The sequence below is a fragment of the Gouania willdenowi genome, chromosome 6, assembly GCF_900634775.1.
Source record: "Gouania willdenowi chromosome 6, fGouWil2.1, whole genome shotgun sequence".
Taxonomy (NCBI): domain Eukaryota; kingdom Metazoa; phylum Chordata; class Actinopteri; order Blenniiformes; family Gobiesocidae; genus Gouania; species Gouania willdenowi.
The window spans coordinates 34,351,650-34,368,787 of NC_041049.1; the positions used below are offsets into that span (position 1 = coordinate 34,351,650).

The window sequence follows — 17,138 nt, forward strand, 5'->3', positions numbered from 1 at the left end:
GAGAGGGTACTTGTGATATGAAGGGGGTACACATGATTTGACAACAATGCAAAGAGGATAGTGGGTACATGGGACTAAAAAGATTGGGAACAACTGATCTAGAAAATGTGCTTTTCATTAGAAATATCCGTAATTTTATTTAAAATTCATTTGAATTTTCGCAGTGATGTTGTTTCTTTATATCAGCACTCTTGGAATGTCTGTCGTCTAATCACTTGGTCAGAACTAACTGTTGTATAATGTTACTTAGATAGTTATGCTCCTTTATATATGTGGTTTCTCTTATTTCTGAATCCAACTATCCCCTTGGTCCGATACATTTTTCTCAGTGTATTGTGAAAAACCACTGTAGAGCATAATGATGGAATGAATGAAAGAGTGAAATGATCAAATTTTGTAAATAAGTGGAATGAAACAGTATAGAATGCCTCCTAAATGGGGTTATCCCTACAGTTTTGATCATTTCTGGTCCCTTTCTGGTTTACCCCTTTTATTTTGAGTTAATGTTCTAATCAAGATCATTGCCTTCACTATTATTATTATGATTATCATTTAAACTAAAAAATAAACAATATAAAAACTGAGCATACACCGATCGATCGGTGCCATTTTCCCTGATTTTGGGGGTCCTTGCATATGAAGCCGATCTTTTCTGCCTCCAAATTTGAAGCTAGCAATCAAGCTAACGCCTGCGGTAAACAGAGCCAGGGGTCCGCTGAGAGCACTTATCAGTGAAAAGAGCAAAGCTACTACGAGGAAAATGATGGAGTTCATGGCTTTGGATTTGAATAAAAACCTTCCACTAAAGTAAGTGTAATAAGTGTGAGAACAACTAACCTGTGCCATGTTCATTACCCTTTGACTTTACACATGATGCACTTTATTATTTCTGTAGAATGTTTGACTTTTAGGAGCTTTTATCCTGTTGTGTTATTTTTAGAATACATTTTTACATGTAAATATCTACAAAGCTGCTGCATTTGGAGATTTTTTAAATTTTTGCTTTACAAGGAAACATAAAACTCAGGACACTTTATTAGTGGTTTAAGTCCTGTAGATTATTATTATATCATCTTCCCCAAACCCTGTGATTTTCTTTATTTGTAAAACCAAAATACTGCTGTTTACTTTATGTTTGTCAAAGAGCTCCAAACAGGTCTGCAGTGGAACCTGTTGGACACGTTTATTTAGTTTTTAAAATGTGAAAAATTAAAGACTAAAGGAATTGATATAATTTCATAATTTCAATACCAATGTTCTAAACTAATTTGTATTTGAGATAAACACCTCATGTGCAGTTAAAACAACACGTTTGTATTGTTTCACAGGTATTGTTCAATGTTTTAGAATAAAATAAGGTTGAAACATTCAAGTTGTATGATGTCAATACCGATTTTGGCAGGTCAGGCTCTTAAAAAAATCAGTGAAGCCAGAAAATTTCAATCGGTGCACCTCTAATAAAAAGCCATATTTACAATGCTTCGATTTGTTAATTTTCCACTCGGTCTTGCTCAAGTACCCCCTGTAATGTCATTGCATACCGCTAGGGGTTTTATCATGCAAACAACTGAAAAATATTAACCTGTAGTGAATTATGTTACAGTTCTCTTGTGATAATTTAGAACATTTCTAATCAGTGGCCAGGAACCCATTGTTAGAGTGGTCTTCTTTCTTCTTCTTCTTACGAGGAAATCCTACTTTTCATTTGCGAACAAAATTTTGCTCAAAGGTCCAGTCCCATGCCAGATGACCTCAGCTGCAAAAACAGGCCAATAGTTCTAAAGGTGGCATAGGGGTGTCCCGATCTGATATCGATCCGATATTAGCCTGAAAACAAATATCGGATATCATATTCAAATTTGCAGATTCAGCGATACTTTTTATTTTTTTCCCAATTCATTTTTTATTTATTTAATTCAATTGTAGAATACTGTAGATATTATGTTGAAGGTTAAAATGTATGTAACCAAAATGGGTCAGTTTTTCTCATACCTACTGTTGCTGACTATTGTTCTCTGTCCTTTTCTAACATTCCACACTACAATATATATATATATATATATATATATATATTTTTTTTTTCCTCAAAGAAAAAAAAAGTATGTATTATTCAAGCTGATATCGGATCAATATCAGTACTATTGGCTGATACGCATGGCTGCAATATTGGTATCATATCGGGAATGAAAAGCGTCTAAGTGTCAACCATATGTGTAGCACAACTTTTCACCAAAATTTCTTCTCTCACAATTTTTGCTCAATTGACCTTTCGCGAAAGCCCCGCCCCCCTTATTTACTTTTAGATGTTACCAAAGTCACTGCTGGGTAGTTTTTCTTATATCATATTGTTATATCCTCTTTAAGCTATAAGAGTGTTACCACAGCTAATGGTGATCTTAATAAAACACACTGTTGAGTGTACAGCAGAGCCGTGCACGCTGATGAATAGTTGACTTAACTGGCGTAGCATAGTTTTGTATGAAGTTAAGATTGATAATGACTCGAGATATATTTGCTAAATGTTTTCAGGTTTTAGTGTCACTATTAAGTTTTTCTGCAACAAGCAGAGGCTGAAATAACTTTAATAATTTTAAAAGAAGACGTAACAAAATGTTTTTAAATAACAGCAAAGAACCATTTAACCTCATCTCACCTGGATTAAAGTCATCCTGGAGCCAAAAAAAAACCTTCTCAATGAAGACAATACAGTGTATTAAATTCTATACAGTTAAAATTATGTAGAATAATGTTTGATTAAATTTTATGTGATTTATATTAATCATGTAAATGGAAACTTAAAAACAGTTTAAAATCAAATTATTTGACATCAAGAAATAAAACAGTATCTTTCATCTTCAAATTCTTACACATTTCAGTTTACATGAACACAATGTTATAGAAAGAAGATTTTTTTAGTTAATGTATTTGAAAAGCTACAAAAAGTAACTAGAATTTGATAACACATGATCATGTGATCAACACATGCTAATTGTTCATTTCTTGCCACACATAAATCATACATTGGTGGTTAAATTAATCTGTTACCACACAATTAAAATCTGTATTTTCTTCCAGAATAGTGTTTGTGTTGGTTTAATTATTTTACCAGGGATTTAAAACTTAAGGTTAGTCACAGGTGCAGGAAAGTTGATGGTCTGTAGATGTTGCAGGAGGTGAAGACTCGTATAGTAATTAAACCGACAGTAGATTATTTTATCGCTGACATAATGTCAGTAAGAGCGTTCACAGTCAGCAGACTAACTCCCTTATCAGACCACAGCAAAACGACACTGTACTTAAACAGATCAACATCAACCCTAGAGACACTGCAGCAAACCAAACTATACCCAATCAAATCCTGCTACAAATGGAAAGAAAATAGTGTGGAAACATACCAAAATGCAATCAGGCAACACAACATGCAAACTCTCTTAGACCAGTTCTGAGAAAAAACATTTGAATATAGCCGTGTCGGTGTAAACGAGGCAGTAGAAAACCTCAATAACGTTTTTTACCTTTCAGCCTCCCTATCAAAGCTCAAAGCCTCAAACAAAAAACCTAAAAACAACAAAAATCATGACAAATGGTTTGATGTTGAATGCAAAAATCTTAGCAAGCAGTTAAGAAACTTATTCAACCAAAAACACAGGGACCCAGACAACCAGAACACACATCTGCACTACAGTGAAACTTTAAAACAGTATAAAAACACAGTAAGACAAAAGAGGGACCAACATGTTAGAGACCAGCTCCATGCTATTGAAGAGTCCATAAAAAACAATGCATTCTGGGACAACTGGAACACACTAATCAAACAAAAACATGAAAATACCAATACAAAATGGAGACGTGTGGATAAATCACTTCACCAATTTATTCAAACCAATAGAAAAAAAAACAAAGAGCAAAAACACATCCAAGATAAGCTGCACAGCTTAGAATCCACCATAAAAGACTACCAGAACCCATTAGACTACACAATCACAACAAAAGAACTAGAAGATCAAATTAAATCTCTAGAAACCAAGAAGTCCTGTGGCACTGATAGCATCCTAAATGAAATGATCAAATATACGGACCCCAAATTCCAGCTAGCCATATTAAAACTCTTTAACATCGTCCTCAACACCGGCATCTTTCCTGATGTTTGGAACCAAGGACTGATAACGCCGCTACATACAAGCAGGGACAAACTCGACCCAAACAATTACTGTGGAATCTGTGTCAACAGCAACCTGGGTAAAATCCTCTGCATGATCTTTAACCACCGACTTCTTCACTTTATCACCGAAAAAATGTCCTGAGCAAAACTCAAGTTGGGTTTTTACCAAATTACCGCACAACAGACCACATTTTTACCCTCACACCCTGATAGAAAAACAAACTGGCAAAAACAAAGGCAAATTATTCTCCTGCTTTGTTGACTTCAAAAAAGCATTTGATTAACCCCAGGGCCTGCTTTACAAACTACTAGAAAGTGGGATATGAGGAAAAACATACGATGTAATAAAATCAATGTACACCCACAATAAGTGCGCCATTATGATCAACAATAAACATACAGAGTTCTTCCCTCAGAGCCGGGGGGTCAGACAGGGATGCAGTCGGAGCCCAACCCTCTTCAACATTTACATTAAGGAGTTAGCACAATCATTAGAACAGTCTGCAGCACCAGGCATCACGCTGGCAGACACAGGAATCTAATGCCTGCTGTTTGCAGATGACCTGGTGTTGCTGTCACCAACTAAAGAAGGTTTACAGCAACACCTGGACATTCTGCACAAATCCTCCCAAACCTGGACCTTACAAGTGAACCAATCCAAAACTAAAATAATGATATTCCAAAAAGCCCACAGCTCTCCAAACACAAATTCCTCCTAAATAAAACGGCCCTAGAACACACCAAAAACTACACCTACCTGGGCCTGAACATCAGCTCCACAGGAAACTTCAACAAAGCCGTTAAAGACCTGAGGGACGAGACCAGAAGAGCGTTCTACGGCATCAAAAAGAACATCAAATTAGACATCCCAGTTCAAATTTGGCTTAAAATATTAAACTCAGTTATAGAACCCTTTTCTCTCTATGGTTGTGAAGTCTGGGGTCCACTCACTAGCCAAGACTTTAATCAATGGGATAAACACCAAATTGAGTCTCAGCATGCAGAATTTTTCAAATCCATCCTCCGTGTCCAGTGAAAAACACCAAACAATGCATTCAGAGCAGAATTAGGAAAATACCCTGTAATTATTCAAATCCAGAAGAGAGCAATCAAATTTTATGAGCATCAAAGTGAGCCCAGCACCCTCCACCACAAAGCCCTCCCCTACACAGAGACCATAGACGGATGTCCCCTCAGCCAGCTGGTTCTAGGACTCCGTACTCAAACACAAGCAGAACCTCCATACAGAACCCCAACCAGACTGAACCACATCATAAGAAAACAAAAGGAAAACTACCTGAACCACTGGAAAGAATCAACCCAACCCGAAAGCAAACTGGAAGTCTTCTTGGCCCTAAACAGGAAGTAAACAATGGCAGAATACCTGAATACTGTGATCAACTCCCAGCTCAGGAAAATCATGACCTGGTACAGACTCAGCGAGCACAGCCTGGCCATAGAGAAAGGCTGACACAGACAAACCTGGCTCCCCCGAGAGGACAGACTGTGCACCCACTGCACACATGTTTTAAGTCCTGTGGGGTCTTAAAACATGTGTTTGTTTTGTTTTGTAATCAATATGTTATGTGCCTTTCTGTTTTTTTGATTGTGGTTTCTGTCTTTTGAATGGACACATTAATGTCAGGACTCAAGATTAAAACCTTTTTTTCAGCATGAGCGATTATGAATTTGATCTGAATGCGTTGGCGTGGCTGCAGATGTTCTCTCTAACACAGACCTGTATCAGATATGGTGGTTGAAAGTCGCCCTAGTTCACAGTCTTAGTCTCCTCCACCTGCACCCTCTCCTGTTCTGCCCACCACACATCTCAAACCCTCTTTGTCTGAGTCAAGAGCTGAGCTTGATTTCCTGTTTAATACTGTCTGTTTTAGAAGATTGGTGGACACAGGAGGGGTGCGTGTGCCTATCTTGAAGATCAGCAGAATTTGCAATGGCTATGGAACCTTAAACAACTCTAGTAGCTTGATCTACATAGTGGAAATACCCACTCAGTTCCTGCAGCACGTGGTTCACAGAAGTAAATGAAATGGTTTTAGTGGATTCACGTGGACTGAGGTTTCAGTGAGGACACGGCCTGGTACTGATCAGGACTAGTGGTGGAGGACCTATAAACTGACTTTGGTCACTGAATTCAGGGATATTATGTCTGCTGAATCACTTGTATGAATAAAATAGAAATAAATAATATAATATAAACTGTTTTTTACAGTTCTTTGTTCATAGATTATAATATAGACACATCTTTCATTTATTATAAAGATAATTTATAATAGATTTGTTTTTAACTTTCAAATTGGGGGAAATGTACAAGTTTTTATTAGTTTTAGAAGTGGAAATGTGTTAATGCATGGGTTGGAGGGCATCCATGTCATGTCTTTGTTACCCTCTGTCAACCATTTGTGTCATGTTTCTTAGAACCAGACACACTTCCTATATTTGTATCGTTACTCCAACATGTCTGCACATCCTCTCCAAGGAGGTGACCTCTTTCAAACAGAAGTTTCAACTGAGTTTGGATTTCTGTGGGAAAAGAGGGACTGGGATTGAGGATGTTGGAGAGGACCTTACATGATCATGGAAATATGGGACAATGGGTGACACAGATATGTGATTGATAAAGCAGTGGCTACCTATTTACTTCAAAAAATGTTATTCATATCATACCAGGAAAAGAAGCCTAATCTTGTTATTTGGAGGAAAATCACTTGAGTAAATTTAGAAATAATCTTAGATCTGTATTAGAAGTCCTTGTGTTGAAGTTTAAACTAAACATTTTAATTTTAATCTCCTTCACTTTCAGCTTTTTGTTAGGAAAATACTTACAGTCTGTTGATACTACTTAGGTGCGTTAGGATGGCAGTTGATTATTTTAATTCCCACTGGTTCTTGCAAGCAGAGATATTTTTCACTAAACAACCTTTTGAAAACAACTGATTATAGGATTATTCTCTGAAGCCTAAATGAAACATCAGACAATAGACTGATCATCTACCATCACGTAAAAGTAAAGAAATATAGTTATTTAAAGCTGTGTCTCTACTTCCTGCTGCTGTTTGCTCTGTATTTCATGCCTTTATATGGTGTTATGATCATGTTCAGGATTCTCATTATTGTCAAGTACTGACGCAATGATTCTTTAGGGTAGTTCAGTTACACTGTTTTTACAGTGTGTATATTTAAGTGAACATAGTGTTTCCTCTACAACCCGCCGACATGTTATCGGTTTATAAATAAAAAATGATAATAATACATCAATTTTATATAGCGCTTTTTTGGAGACTCAGTCGCTTTACAGAATACAGAAAAAAAAAAAAAAAAAAGGGCAGTAGGGTCTGGTGGGAGGAGTCCCAGTGGCACGCCCCGCCCATTTTGCGTACTGCCCAATCATCAGCTGTCAATCATCATCATGTGATGTCAAATCCCGTTTTTCAACCTCAAATTACTTATTTAAAACAAACGTCACAGTAAAATGAGCACTTGACCACAATGTAGGATGATATTAACTCATTATCACAGCAGAGTTTAGGTTTGAAAAAAAATTATGTGACAAGTATTTTAGCTTTACAGTGTGACCAACATTCCTTCCGTTATCATTGAGGAGGCGGGGTTTATGACCTATACTGCAGCCAGCGAGCTCTAAAAAAAAAGATTCACTTCTCCGTGAGTGTGCGTCGTCCATGTTTTTAATAGTCTATGCTACGGGCAATCTAGAGACTTTATCAACCTAACAGTCATGTTTTTGGATTGTGGGAGAGAACATGCAAACTCCACACTGAAAGTGCCCAAGTGTCCACCCTAGGGCTTGAACCCAGGACCTTCTTACTGCAAGGCGTTCCACTGTAATATTGAACAAAGAGTGTCTCAGAATAAGTGACAACTTTATGAACGTTTTAGTAACTTCACTCAGCAGCACAGACTGATGGGACTGACGTGTACTCTGCTCCACTCGTGGTCTCTCAGGGGGCGGGGCTTTACTGTAGCGCTAACACTCCAAGATGTTATATTGAGTATACACCTGCTCACTTTACAATTTTGACATTAAGCAAAGACGTCTCCCCTTTTCAGGGCTCGAGACTGCGACCAAAATGGTGACATATGCGAGTATTTTTTCAGTGTGTGCTAGTGAAAATTTTATCTGGTCGCATCCGTGCGAGTGTGTATGGTTGATGTTATTTTAGACGGTGCAGCTGAACGCTCTGTTACATTCCACAGAGTGCACTTCTCTCTCTCTCTCTCACACTCTCACTTTCTCTCTCTCACTCTCTCTCTCTCTCTCTCACACTCTCTCTCTCTTTCTCTCTCTCTCTCTCACTCTCACACACTCTCTCTCACTTTCTCTCTCTCTCTCTCACTCTCACACACTCTCTCTCACTTTCTCTCTCTCGCTCCGCGCTGAGACGGTGTGAGCTCACAGACTTTTTCTACAGGTAATGCTACGGTGAATACACAGAGTATATACACACCAATGCGAGTCCTTCACTGAGAGCGCGCTCACATTGAGGGCAGCAGTAAAAAGGAAGAACGTGCAAAGCACAGAGATGAAGCGTACACACTCATCAGAATCAGCATGGAGGGACCAGAACTGATGACTATGATATCAGGCCAGATGTTCAGCTGTGGTTCTCTCTACAGACCATCAACTTTCCTGTGACTAACCTTAAGTTTTAAATCCCTGGTAAGATAATTAAACCAACAAAAACACTATTCTGGAAGAAAATAGAGATTTTAATTGTGTGGGAACAGATTAATTTAACCACCAATGTGATGGTTAAATATGCATGTTTTGTGTGGCAAGAAATGAGCATGTCATCAAACCACAGAGAGCCACTGATTTGTTTATGATCAGATTTAACACTTGTATGGAAGAATAAAAGCTAAACATGTCACACATTGCGTGAAATAAATGTTAACATAAATAATAATGTCACTATTCATCCGTCCCAATTTGTGAAACGCTATATTTTTTAATTATATTTCACGTGTTCACAGACAAAGCTGGTTCCATTAGACTAATGTAACTATTGAGATTATTACACCTTAATATACTGAATGATTAAATCATCAGCTTGATCTGGTTTAATTATAAGAAATCAGAATTATTTATTAACCATAACTTTATGTAACTCATTATCAGATAAATTAAACAAGATTCAGCAGCAGTAAAACCACTAATGGAGTTATTTGTGATTTTCATGTGATTTAATTTTTTTTTTAAGAAAATAATTTCATTTTAAGTGAGGAAATAAATGAATTACATACAATAACACTAATAGTGATCCACATGCACTAATATATTCCATAAAATGTCAGCTCATGAACTCTGAGTCATCAGTTATTGTAGCTTTTTTAATGTGTTTATTGTTGATTTATTCACATTTATTTGTGTTATTAGTTTTTTATTTATCGTGATGTTTATCGTTATCGTGATAAATACCAGAAATTATCGTGATAATTTTTTTAGTCCATATCGCCCATCCTTATGTAGAATTTAATACACTGTATTGTCTTCATTGAGAAGGTATTTTTTAGCTCCAGGAGGACTTTAATCCAGGTGAGATGAGGTTAAATGGTTCCTTGTAGAGTAAAGGTTGCAGACCCCTGACCAGGGAAAGAGGGTTAGGAGACCCCACTATAAGAGCTGAACCCTCTGAATTTAATTCCATGGGGTGAAGAAATGCAGATGCTAAGTTAGTTGTGCTACTGTTAAGTTAATTCAAGTACAGCATTTCTGCAAATTTAAAAACAGAATACATGTAACCTGTTGTTATGCTTTGCTGTTATTTAAATTTTTTTGGTTACGTCTTCTTTTAAAATGATATAAAATAAATTGCTTGTTATTTCAGCCACTGCTTGTTGTAGAAAAACTTACTATTGACACAAAAACTGAAAACATTTAGCAAATACTGTATATCTCAAGTCATTTTCAATCTTTACTTCATACAAAACTACAGTACGCCAGTTAAATGAACTATTCATTAGCATGCATGTCTATGCTGTATACCCCCCCCCCCCCCCCCCCCCCCCCCCCCGTTTAAAAAGAGGGTGCGACCAAATTCCAGTGCTAACACTGGAGAAATTTTTTTTTTAGGCAAAATTGCCCAGTCCTACTTTCCCTGCCTACCTGCTGACTCAGCATGAATAAAGACATGTAGCACCCATTTAAAGCTAAATTTGATGATTTCAAATCTTGAATATGTCCATATTTTGTCAGGTCTTAAATTATGTATATTCATTTACCTCTTTTTACCCCTGTTTTTATTTAATTACTTGTTAAACTAAATAAAACTAAAAGGAACTAGGTAAAATCTTAAAAACAAAATAAAAAAAAACAAACCAATTAAATTTCAAGAAGTATGATAACCCTGACACACACACACACACTCATTCTACTGTGTATACCAGAGTTTATCAATTTAATAGAAATTTATCCAGGAGGCACTAAATACTGCTTCTTTTTACTTATTTACAAAATGAGATTCTGTAAAATGTTATCACAATCCATCATTATGATCTATAGTTGTATTTTTTTAACAGTATTCTGAGCAAAATGTTGTAGTTGTACATAAGGGGGTACTTCAATTTAGAATTGAGAGAAAGAGGGTACTTGAGCCAAAAAAATCTACATTTGTTCTTGCTTGTTTATGGGCTCTGTGGAAATAAATGTGGTTTGTTTGAAAACAGTTCTGTAACTGTAATTTTCTTTACTTATTTGTTCAAAGCTACACAAACCCTGTTTTTGGTGTATATCTTTTTTGGAGTTGTAGCCCCCACTAGACAATTAAATGCACCAGCCGCCACTGGTCACCAGTTAAAAGAGTTACCACTTAAACGATAACACCAGCAAAGATTTCAAACCACATTTCAGCAGCACAAGAAGTAGTTTAATATTAATAAAAGTTGAAATTTTATTAATTGCTGAAATTACCATACTCTGTGAATTCTCTTCATTTCATTTTATTGTCAACTCTTTCTCACTAATTTTGTTTTTGTCTTTGTTTGTGTGTTTGCAGCTCTAATGGTAGTGCCCAAACCACATCCCCTGTGACAGGAACCAACCACCTCACCATGACAGAGGTTCAAGTAAGAGCACTCTTGCCAGTCCAGTAAAGGATCAAAGCAGGATGTTTCCAAACGTTTATCTGGGACAGTACTGGTTTTTTTTTCTTTTTTACATGCTGCCCATGATAATGCAGCTCTGCAGAAGTAGTTCATTATTACTATTACTATTATTCACTAAGCTTCTCAGAGGGCTGTTAAACTAAAAATTACTAGCAGGGAATCTTAGCTTAAAAGTGATTCAGGAAGTTCTGAGAGCAACTCTGAGCAGAAAGGGACACAAAGGGAAATAAGAAAAAAAGTGCTCTGTGCTCTAGTAGTTAATGGAGAGTGAAATCATTTCATCATACCCCCCAATTTCTTTATTACATTTTTTTGCAGACAGTACAGAAAAGTACAACAGTATCACATTATGTCTGAGTGTCCGCATTAGAATGACAGAAAGCCCCAATATGAATCCCACTATCCCTCCCAACAGCCCATATCAGATGTAGTCACACTAAACAACTAAACTGTTACCTAGTAACATATAGCAACATTAGTAAATGCTTAAAGTGCTGTAAGACAAGACAGAGCCAATATTACACACGCACAAAAAAAAAGGGGGGGGGGAGGGGGTTCTCTCTCTTTCCAACTTTTAAGAAGCGCCCCCGACATCACCAGAACTAACAGTAAGGCTGTTGCATATAAGCCAGTAGTGGGTCCCAAGTTTATGGAATGCCGTCATTGATCCCTTCTGTGAAATCCTTAACTTCTCCAACTGTAAACATTGTAAAATCTCAAGTATCCAGCTGTTATGAGTCGGGGGAGAGACATGTTTCCATTTGAGAAGAATGCTACACCTGGCAAGCAGGGTGGTAAAAGCCATGACATGCTGTGTAGTATTGGGTAAATTATTAGTCGGGGTAAGATCAAATAGGGCATTCAAGGGGCCTGTTTGAGGGTTTGGAGTATATTTCCCCAAAAGTTGGTCAGCTCTGGGCACGTCAGGAACATGTGTTCATGGTCGGCTTGGGACTGTTGACAGTGGTTACAGGCGTCACTGTGACTGGGATATATCTTTGCCGATTTAGCATTAGTGAAATGGGCTTTATGAAGCACCTTCCACTGCAATAGACCGTGCCTGGCATATATACTGTAGATAAAGACTGGATCAGCTTTAAAATGTCACTCCACTGGACCTCGGATATGTCTACCCCCAAATCTTTTTCCCATGCATTTTTAGGTGATACAGAGGAGGCTGGATTCAGAAGTGCAATCTTATTGTAAATGACAGATATCAGTTGTTTTTATTGCAAGTTGAAAGACAGGAATTGGTCCATTTCAGCTTCAGGGGGGCGATTTGGGAAATGTGGGAACTGCTTTTGGTTAAAGAGTCTCATTTGATGGTACCAAAAAATAGCCACTATTGGGGAAGCTGTATTTCTCTGATAGAGATGCAAAGGACATGAAAACACCTTCATTATATAGGTCATTAAGTATTCTGAGGCCCTTATCTGACCACACGCGAAAAGTAGGGTAAAAGCAGGAAGGAAGAAATACATAACTATTTAAAACTGGAGCAAGAACCGAAGCCCTAGGTAAGCCATGCTGTTTCCTGAAGTGGGTCCAAATTTTAAATGTATTGGTGATGACTAGATTAGGCGACACCAGGGATGCACCGAATATTTGGTGTCCGATTATATTCGGCCGAATATTGCAAAAAAAGCAACATTCGGCCTTCGTTTTAGTGAGTTAAAAGCAAGGCCGAATAGTAGCATGTGACGCAATGATGCAATCAAACAACGTTCAGTGATTTTGAGTCGGAAAAGTGTGTGCGCGTTGCTGTAGAACCAGAGCAGCAGCAGAAGCAGCTCCTCCTTTCCACACACAAAAACAGCCAGACTCTCCTTTCTGCTTACCGCTCTCCGTCGTCCGTCACAGAGCCCGTTGCTAGCGCTGTGAGCCACAAATTCATAAACATCCCCATTGTTTCCTCCTCAGTTCACAAGCGATGTCAGTTCTCGCTGCATAGGCTGGTGTAGCATTAGCACGGAGTGCTGACAGCACTTTGTGCTCCCAACACGTTTGGCAGCAGAAAAAGTAGTGCAGTTTGGGCGTCCAGTAGTGCAGTTTGCATTTACATATATGACAATAAAGTATAATATATATTCTATATTAAACCGCAGTGTTGTTTTAGATCACATTCTAGGAGGCGTTAGGTGACGTTACCTGCCAACGTGGGCAAAATTCAACTCGCCCGTTTGGAGCTGACTGAATAACAAGTCAACAGAACTTTTCCAACTTTGTCCCTCTGAATGAGACTAAACTGTAGCAAAACCAATATAAAGTAATTTTTTTCATTATACCTCCTCTTTAATGCACTTAGGTTTTTTTTGGAATGCATGTTTTGTTTTATTTGAAGGGCTATTATAGATTAAAAACTTTGTCGTGCTTTTTTTTGAAAAGCAAAGGCTACTGGAATATCTAAAAAAAATGTCAGAATAATCATTTAACATTTGCTTTCCTTAAAATACATGTCTAAAAGTTTAGTCTAGGCAGTTTAGTCTGAGCAAATCATAGAATGCAAAGAACAGGAAGCAGATGATATCTCAGTGTGAGCCCAGGGAGAACAGGTATCTGCACCCCGTCGTGCAGCCAGTATAGAAGTTTATTAATGTTGCAGGCCCAAAAGTAGTGATGGAAATTCAGCAGTGCTAGTCCCCCCTCAGGCTTAGAAAGTTGAAGAGTATGTTTCTTAATACGGGCTGGTTTATTATGCCAAATGAAAGCTTCAAATATTTTGTCGAGATTAGCAAAAAATAATTTATTAAAGGGGACATATCATGCTAAATCCACTTTTTTAGCCCTTAAATGCATTTTGTTGTATATTTAGAGTGCTTAGAAGTACAGAAAAAAATCAAATTAGTCTCTTCAGGTGCTCCGTAGATATCTTTCTATTCTGTTTTGGTCATATTTTTCAATCTGTTTCGATTTTTCTATTCTCTATTATGTTTTTTGAACAATAACGTCACAGTATTTGCAGCGGAACTGCCAAATTAGGACATCGACTCCAGGCCCAACACTTCGAGCAATCCGCCATTTTTATTTCTCGCTTTTATTTTGTAGTCCAAGCTCAAGGATGCCAAAGTTACGAGAGGATAAGTCAAAATGTTCGGTTGTTGGATGTAGTAACCCACACGCTTCATTACACCGTCTCCCAGCATCAGAACCTTTTCAAAGTGCCTGGTTGAGTTTTATTTTTCATGGAAATGTACCCACATCTGTGGGTAAGGTCATTTTTGTGTGAGTGAAGCACTTCAAGGATGACTGCTTCTGCAACCTCCGCCAGTATAAAGAAGGATTTGCCGAAAGACTTTGTCTGATTGAGGGTTCAATTCCTTCTATCTTTGGAGACGATGAACAGAGCACTTCGGTAAGCTGTAAATAACGCTAAAAAGTGTGATGATAAGACGTCCCTGTCATTGTTTTGTTAGCATTAACATTAGCAGTTGCACTGTCTTCATATGTTAGCGCTGTGTGCTCGTTTTAGATCCTTGATATGGCCTCGCTCCGCCGGGTCCGACTCTGGCTCGAACATGTAAGGCTGGATGAACAAGTCTTCCGTTGACATTTTGTAAATAATTTGTGAATAAAAAGTTTCTGCGCCACTACATAATCGTATCTCTTCTATCAAACTACAAAAATGGCCGAATAGGGTGGAGTTGAACCGAGCGTCACCTCTGCAACCTGGAGAGGGGGCGGGGTATGAATTGTCTCATTTGCATTTAAAGAGACGGCACCAAAACGAGTTGCTCTTAGAAGCACATCAGAAAAAGGGTAGAAAAGGGGCCTGTGGAGCTATAATAATGAGGAATTCAGACCCAAGCATTGCAGTTCTGCTTTATATAGACCACAACTGTATGATTTATATGTAAAAAAAAAAGGCATGATATGTCTCCTTTAAAGGGGGGTATCATGTTTTTTTCAGGCACATAGTATCATTCTATAGCATACTCAAATAACTATGCCACCCACATTTTTTGGGAAAATGCAGCAAATATTAACAACAACTTAAAATAAATGTCCCTCTGTAGCACACGGTTCATGACCCCTTGATTTCGCCTCTGTCTCTTTAAGAAACTCCAAGCTTGTCTGACGCTCCCATGAACACTCCCCCTTCAGTACTCATACAAACACACATGGATTTTGTTTACTTCTGTTTTTCTGTGCACTGTATTTGGCTACTTTCTACATTTTTACATCGCTACAATACATTAGAATGATTATCAAAGTGAGGAATGCTAACGTACGGATGGAGATATCTTTCCTGTCACCCACACACACACACACACGCTTACCCGTGCTGCTGCTGCTGGCGCTATAGTCCAGAATAGGGATCGCATTGTGTCTGTGTACTTATTAATCCACTTTCAAATAAGCTATTGTTTTAAAGCAGTCATCTGAAAAGGCAGGCAGCTACTAAGGTGAGCAGAGTAAACCGATCGACACACAGTTATCTCTCAGCTGTTTGCTGTGACTGCAGCTGATTTGACGGAGCTTGAGGCGGGGGAGGGGTACGAGTTTTATTAACATTTTTTTAATTTATTGTAATGCGTACATTAATGAATACAGACAACATACGGCATGGGTTTCTTACAAAAGTATTTCAAATAAGTAAATGAAAAGCTAAATCTGCGGAGGCGGGTGCTGTGGGCTGAACTAAGGAAGAGAACATAGGAAGGGGAGGGGCTCTGCTGTGGAGCGGTGGGGGGTAACTTGGCTAGTGACGAAAGGTCCGAGGCGTTCCTAGGAGGTGGGGGCGTTCCTAGGAGGTGAGGGCGTTTCTAGGAGGACTCAGGCGTCTTTACACCTAAAATGGCTGCCGTCAGAATTTTTAAAGATTACTCAAACATACATGAATGAGCCAAGGCAACACTCCAGGCATGCTTTTAATGAGGGAATGACATAGTAACATGATATAAATCTTGAAAAAGTCAATTTTACATGATACCCCTCTTCAACCCCCTGGGGCCGACGGACGCGCCAGCGTGTCCTGATCACATGATCGTTTTAAAGAGCCAATAGCGGAAAAGCACAGCGTCCTTGGATCTCCGTTTCAACCCATCGAAAGGGCGGATGTCAAACTACAAACCAGTCTTTAAATCATGTTGATAGGCCACATAAAAGTGGAGTTATGAGGGAAAATGTGCGTGTGGTTTTTTTGTGACTCTTTCTTGAGCTGTCAGTGCAGGCTCCGTGCAGGAAGACGCTGCAGAGCACGTCTAAAATGAAAGCGAAAGTGTTGTGCAGCAAGTTCGAACAACACTAAAACGTCACATTGTAGCTGTTTCCTATTGGTTGAGAAGAAGAAGGCCATCGTCCAATCATAGTGTCCACATATAGCGGGAATTTTGTTTTCAATCGACAGGTAAACAGAGATGGAGAAAGTGAGTTGAGAGATTTGAGATAATAGTGATTATTACTGTAATTCGACTGTTTAGTTAGTGTGTAGTGAGTGAGATTGGAGTGTAGTGTAGTGTCTAGTATATTTGTTTATTGTTTTATATCAACACAATGAGGCACAGATAATTTGCCTTTCCCTGTATTTGTGATTCATACTTTTTTGTAAATAGTTGTACAAAATCGCCTGAGACATTGCTTCCATTTCACTGTAAATAGCTATATATAACTGTTTTTTTGTGATTTATCTGTATATAAGTTTTTGAAATATATAGTTTAGATTTGCTATAAAGGCAATACAAATAATTCATTAAAAATGTTTGTGACTTTTATAGTAAAAAAAATCTAACTTTTTCCCACTTAAATTTTAGTTTTTATAGTGGATGTCCACAGCTATGGCATACAACAGACCTCCAGGACTCAAGCTGAAACCATGAGCTAAGAAGCTCTTCTTGAG

At 38.1% G+C, this 17,138-nt stretch overlaps 1 protein-coding gene across 1 annotated transcript in view; it reads left to right on the top strand.

The window, feature by feature from the left end:
* Window positions 1-17,138, top strand: part of LOC114464628 (tyrosine-protein kinase CSK-like) — a 44,718-nt gene that overhangs the window by 4,942 nt on the left and 22,638 nt on the right. The window contains exon 2 of the mRNA XM_028449024.1: window positions 11,194-11,263. Within this exon, the coding sequence (XP_028304825.1) occupies window positions 11,249-11,263 (15 nt within the window). The 5' untranslated portion in view covers window positions 11,194-11,248. The remainder of the gene's footprint in view (window positions 1-11,193; window positions 11,264-17,138) is intronic.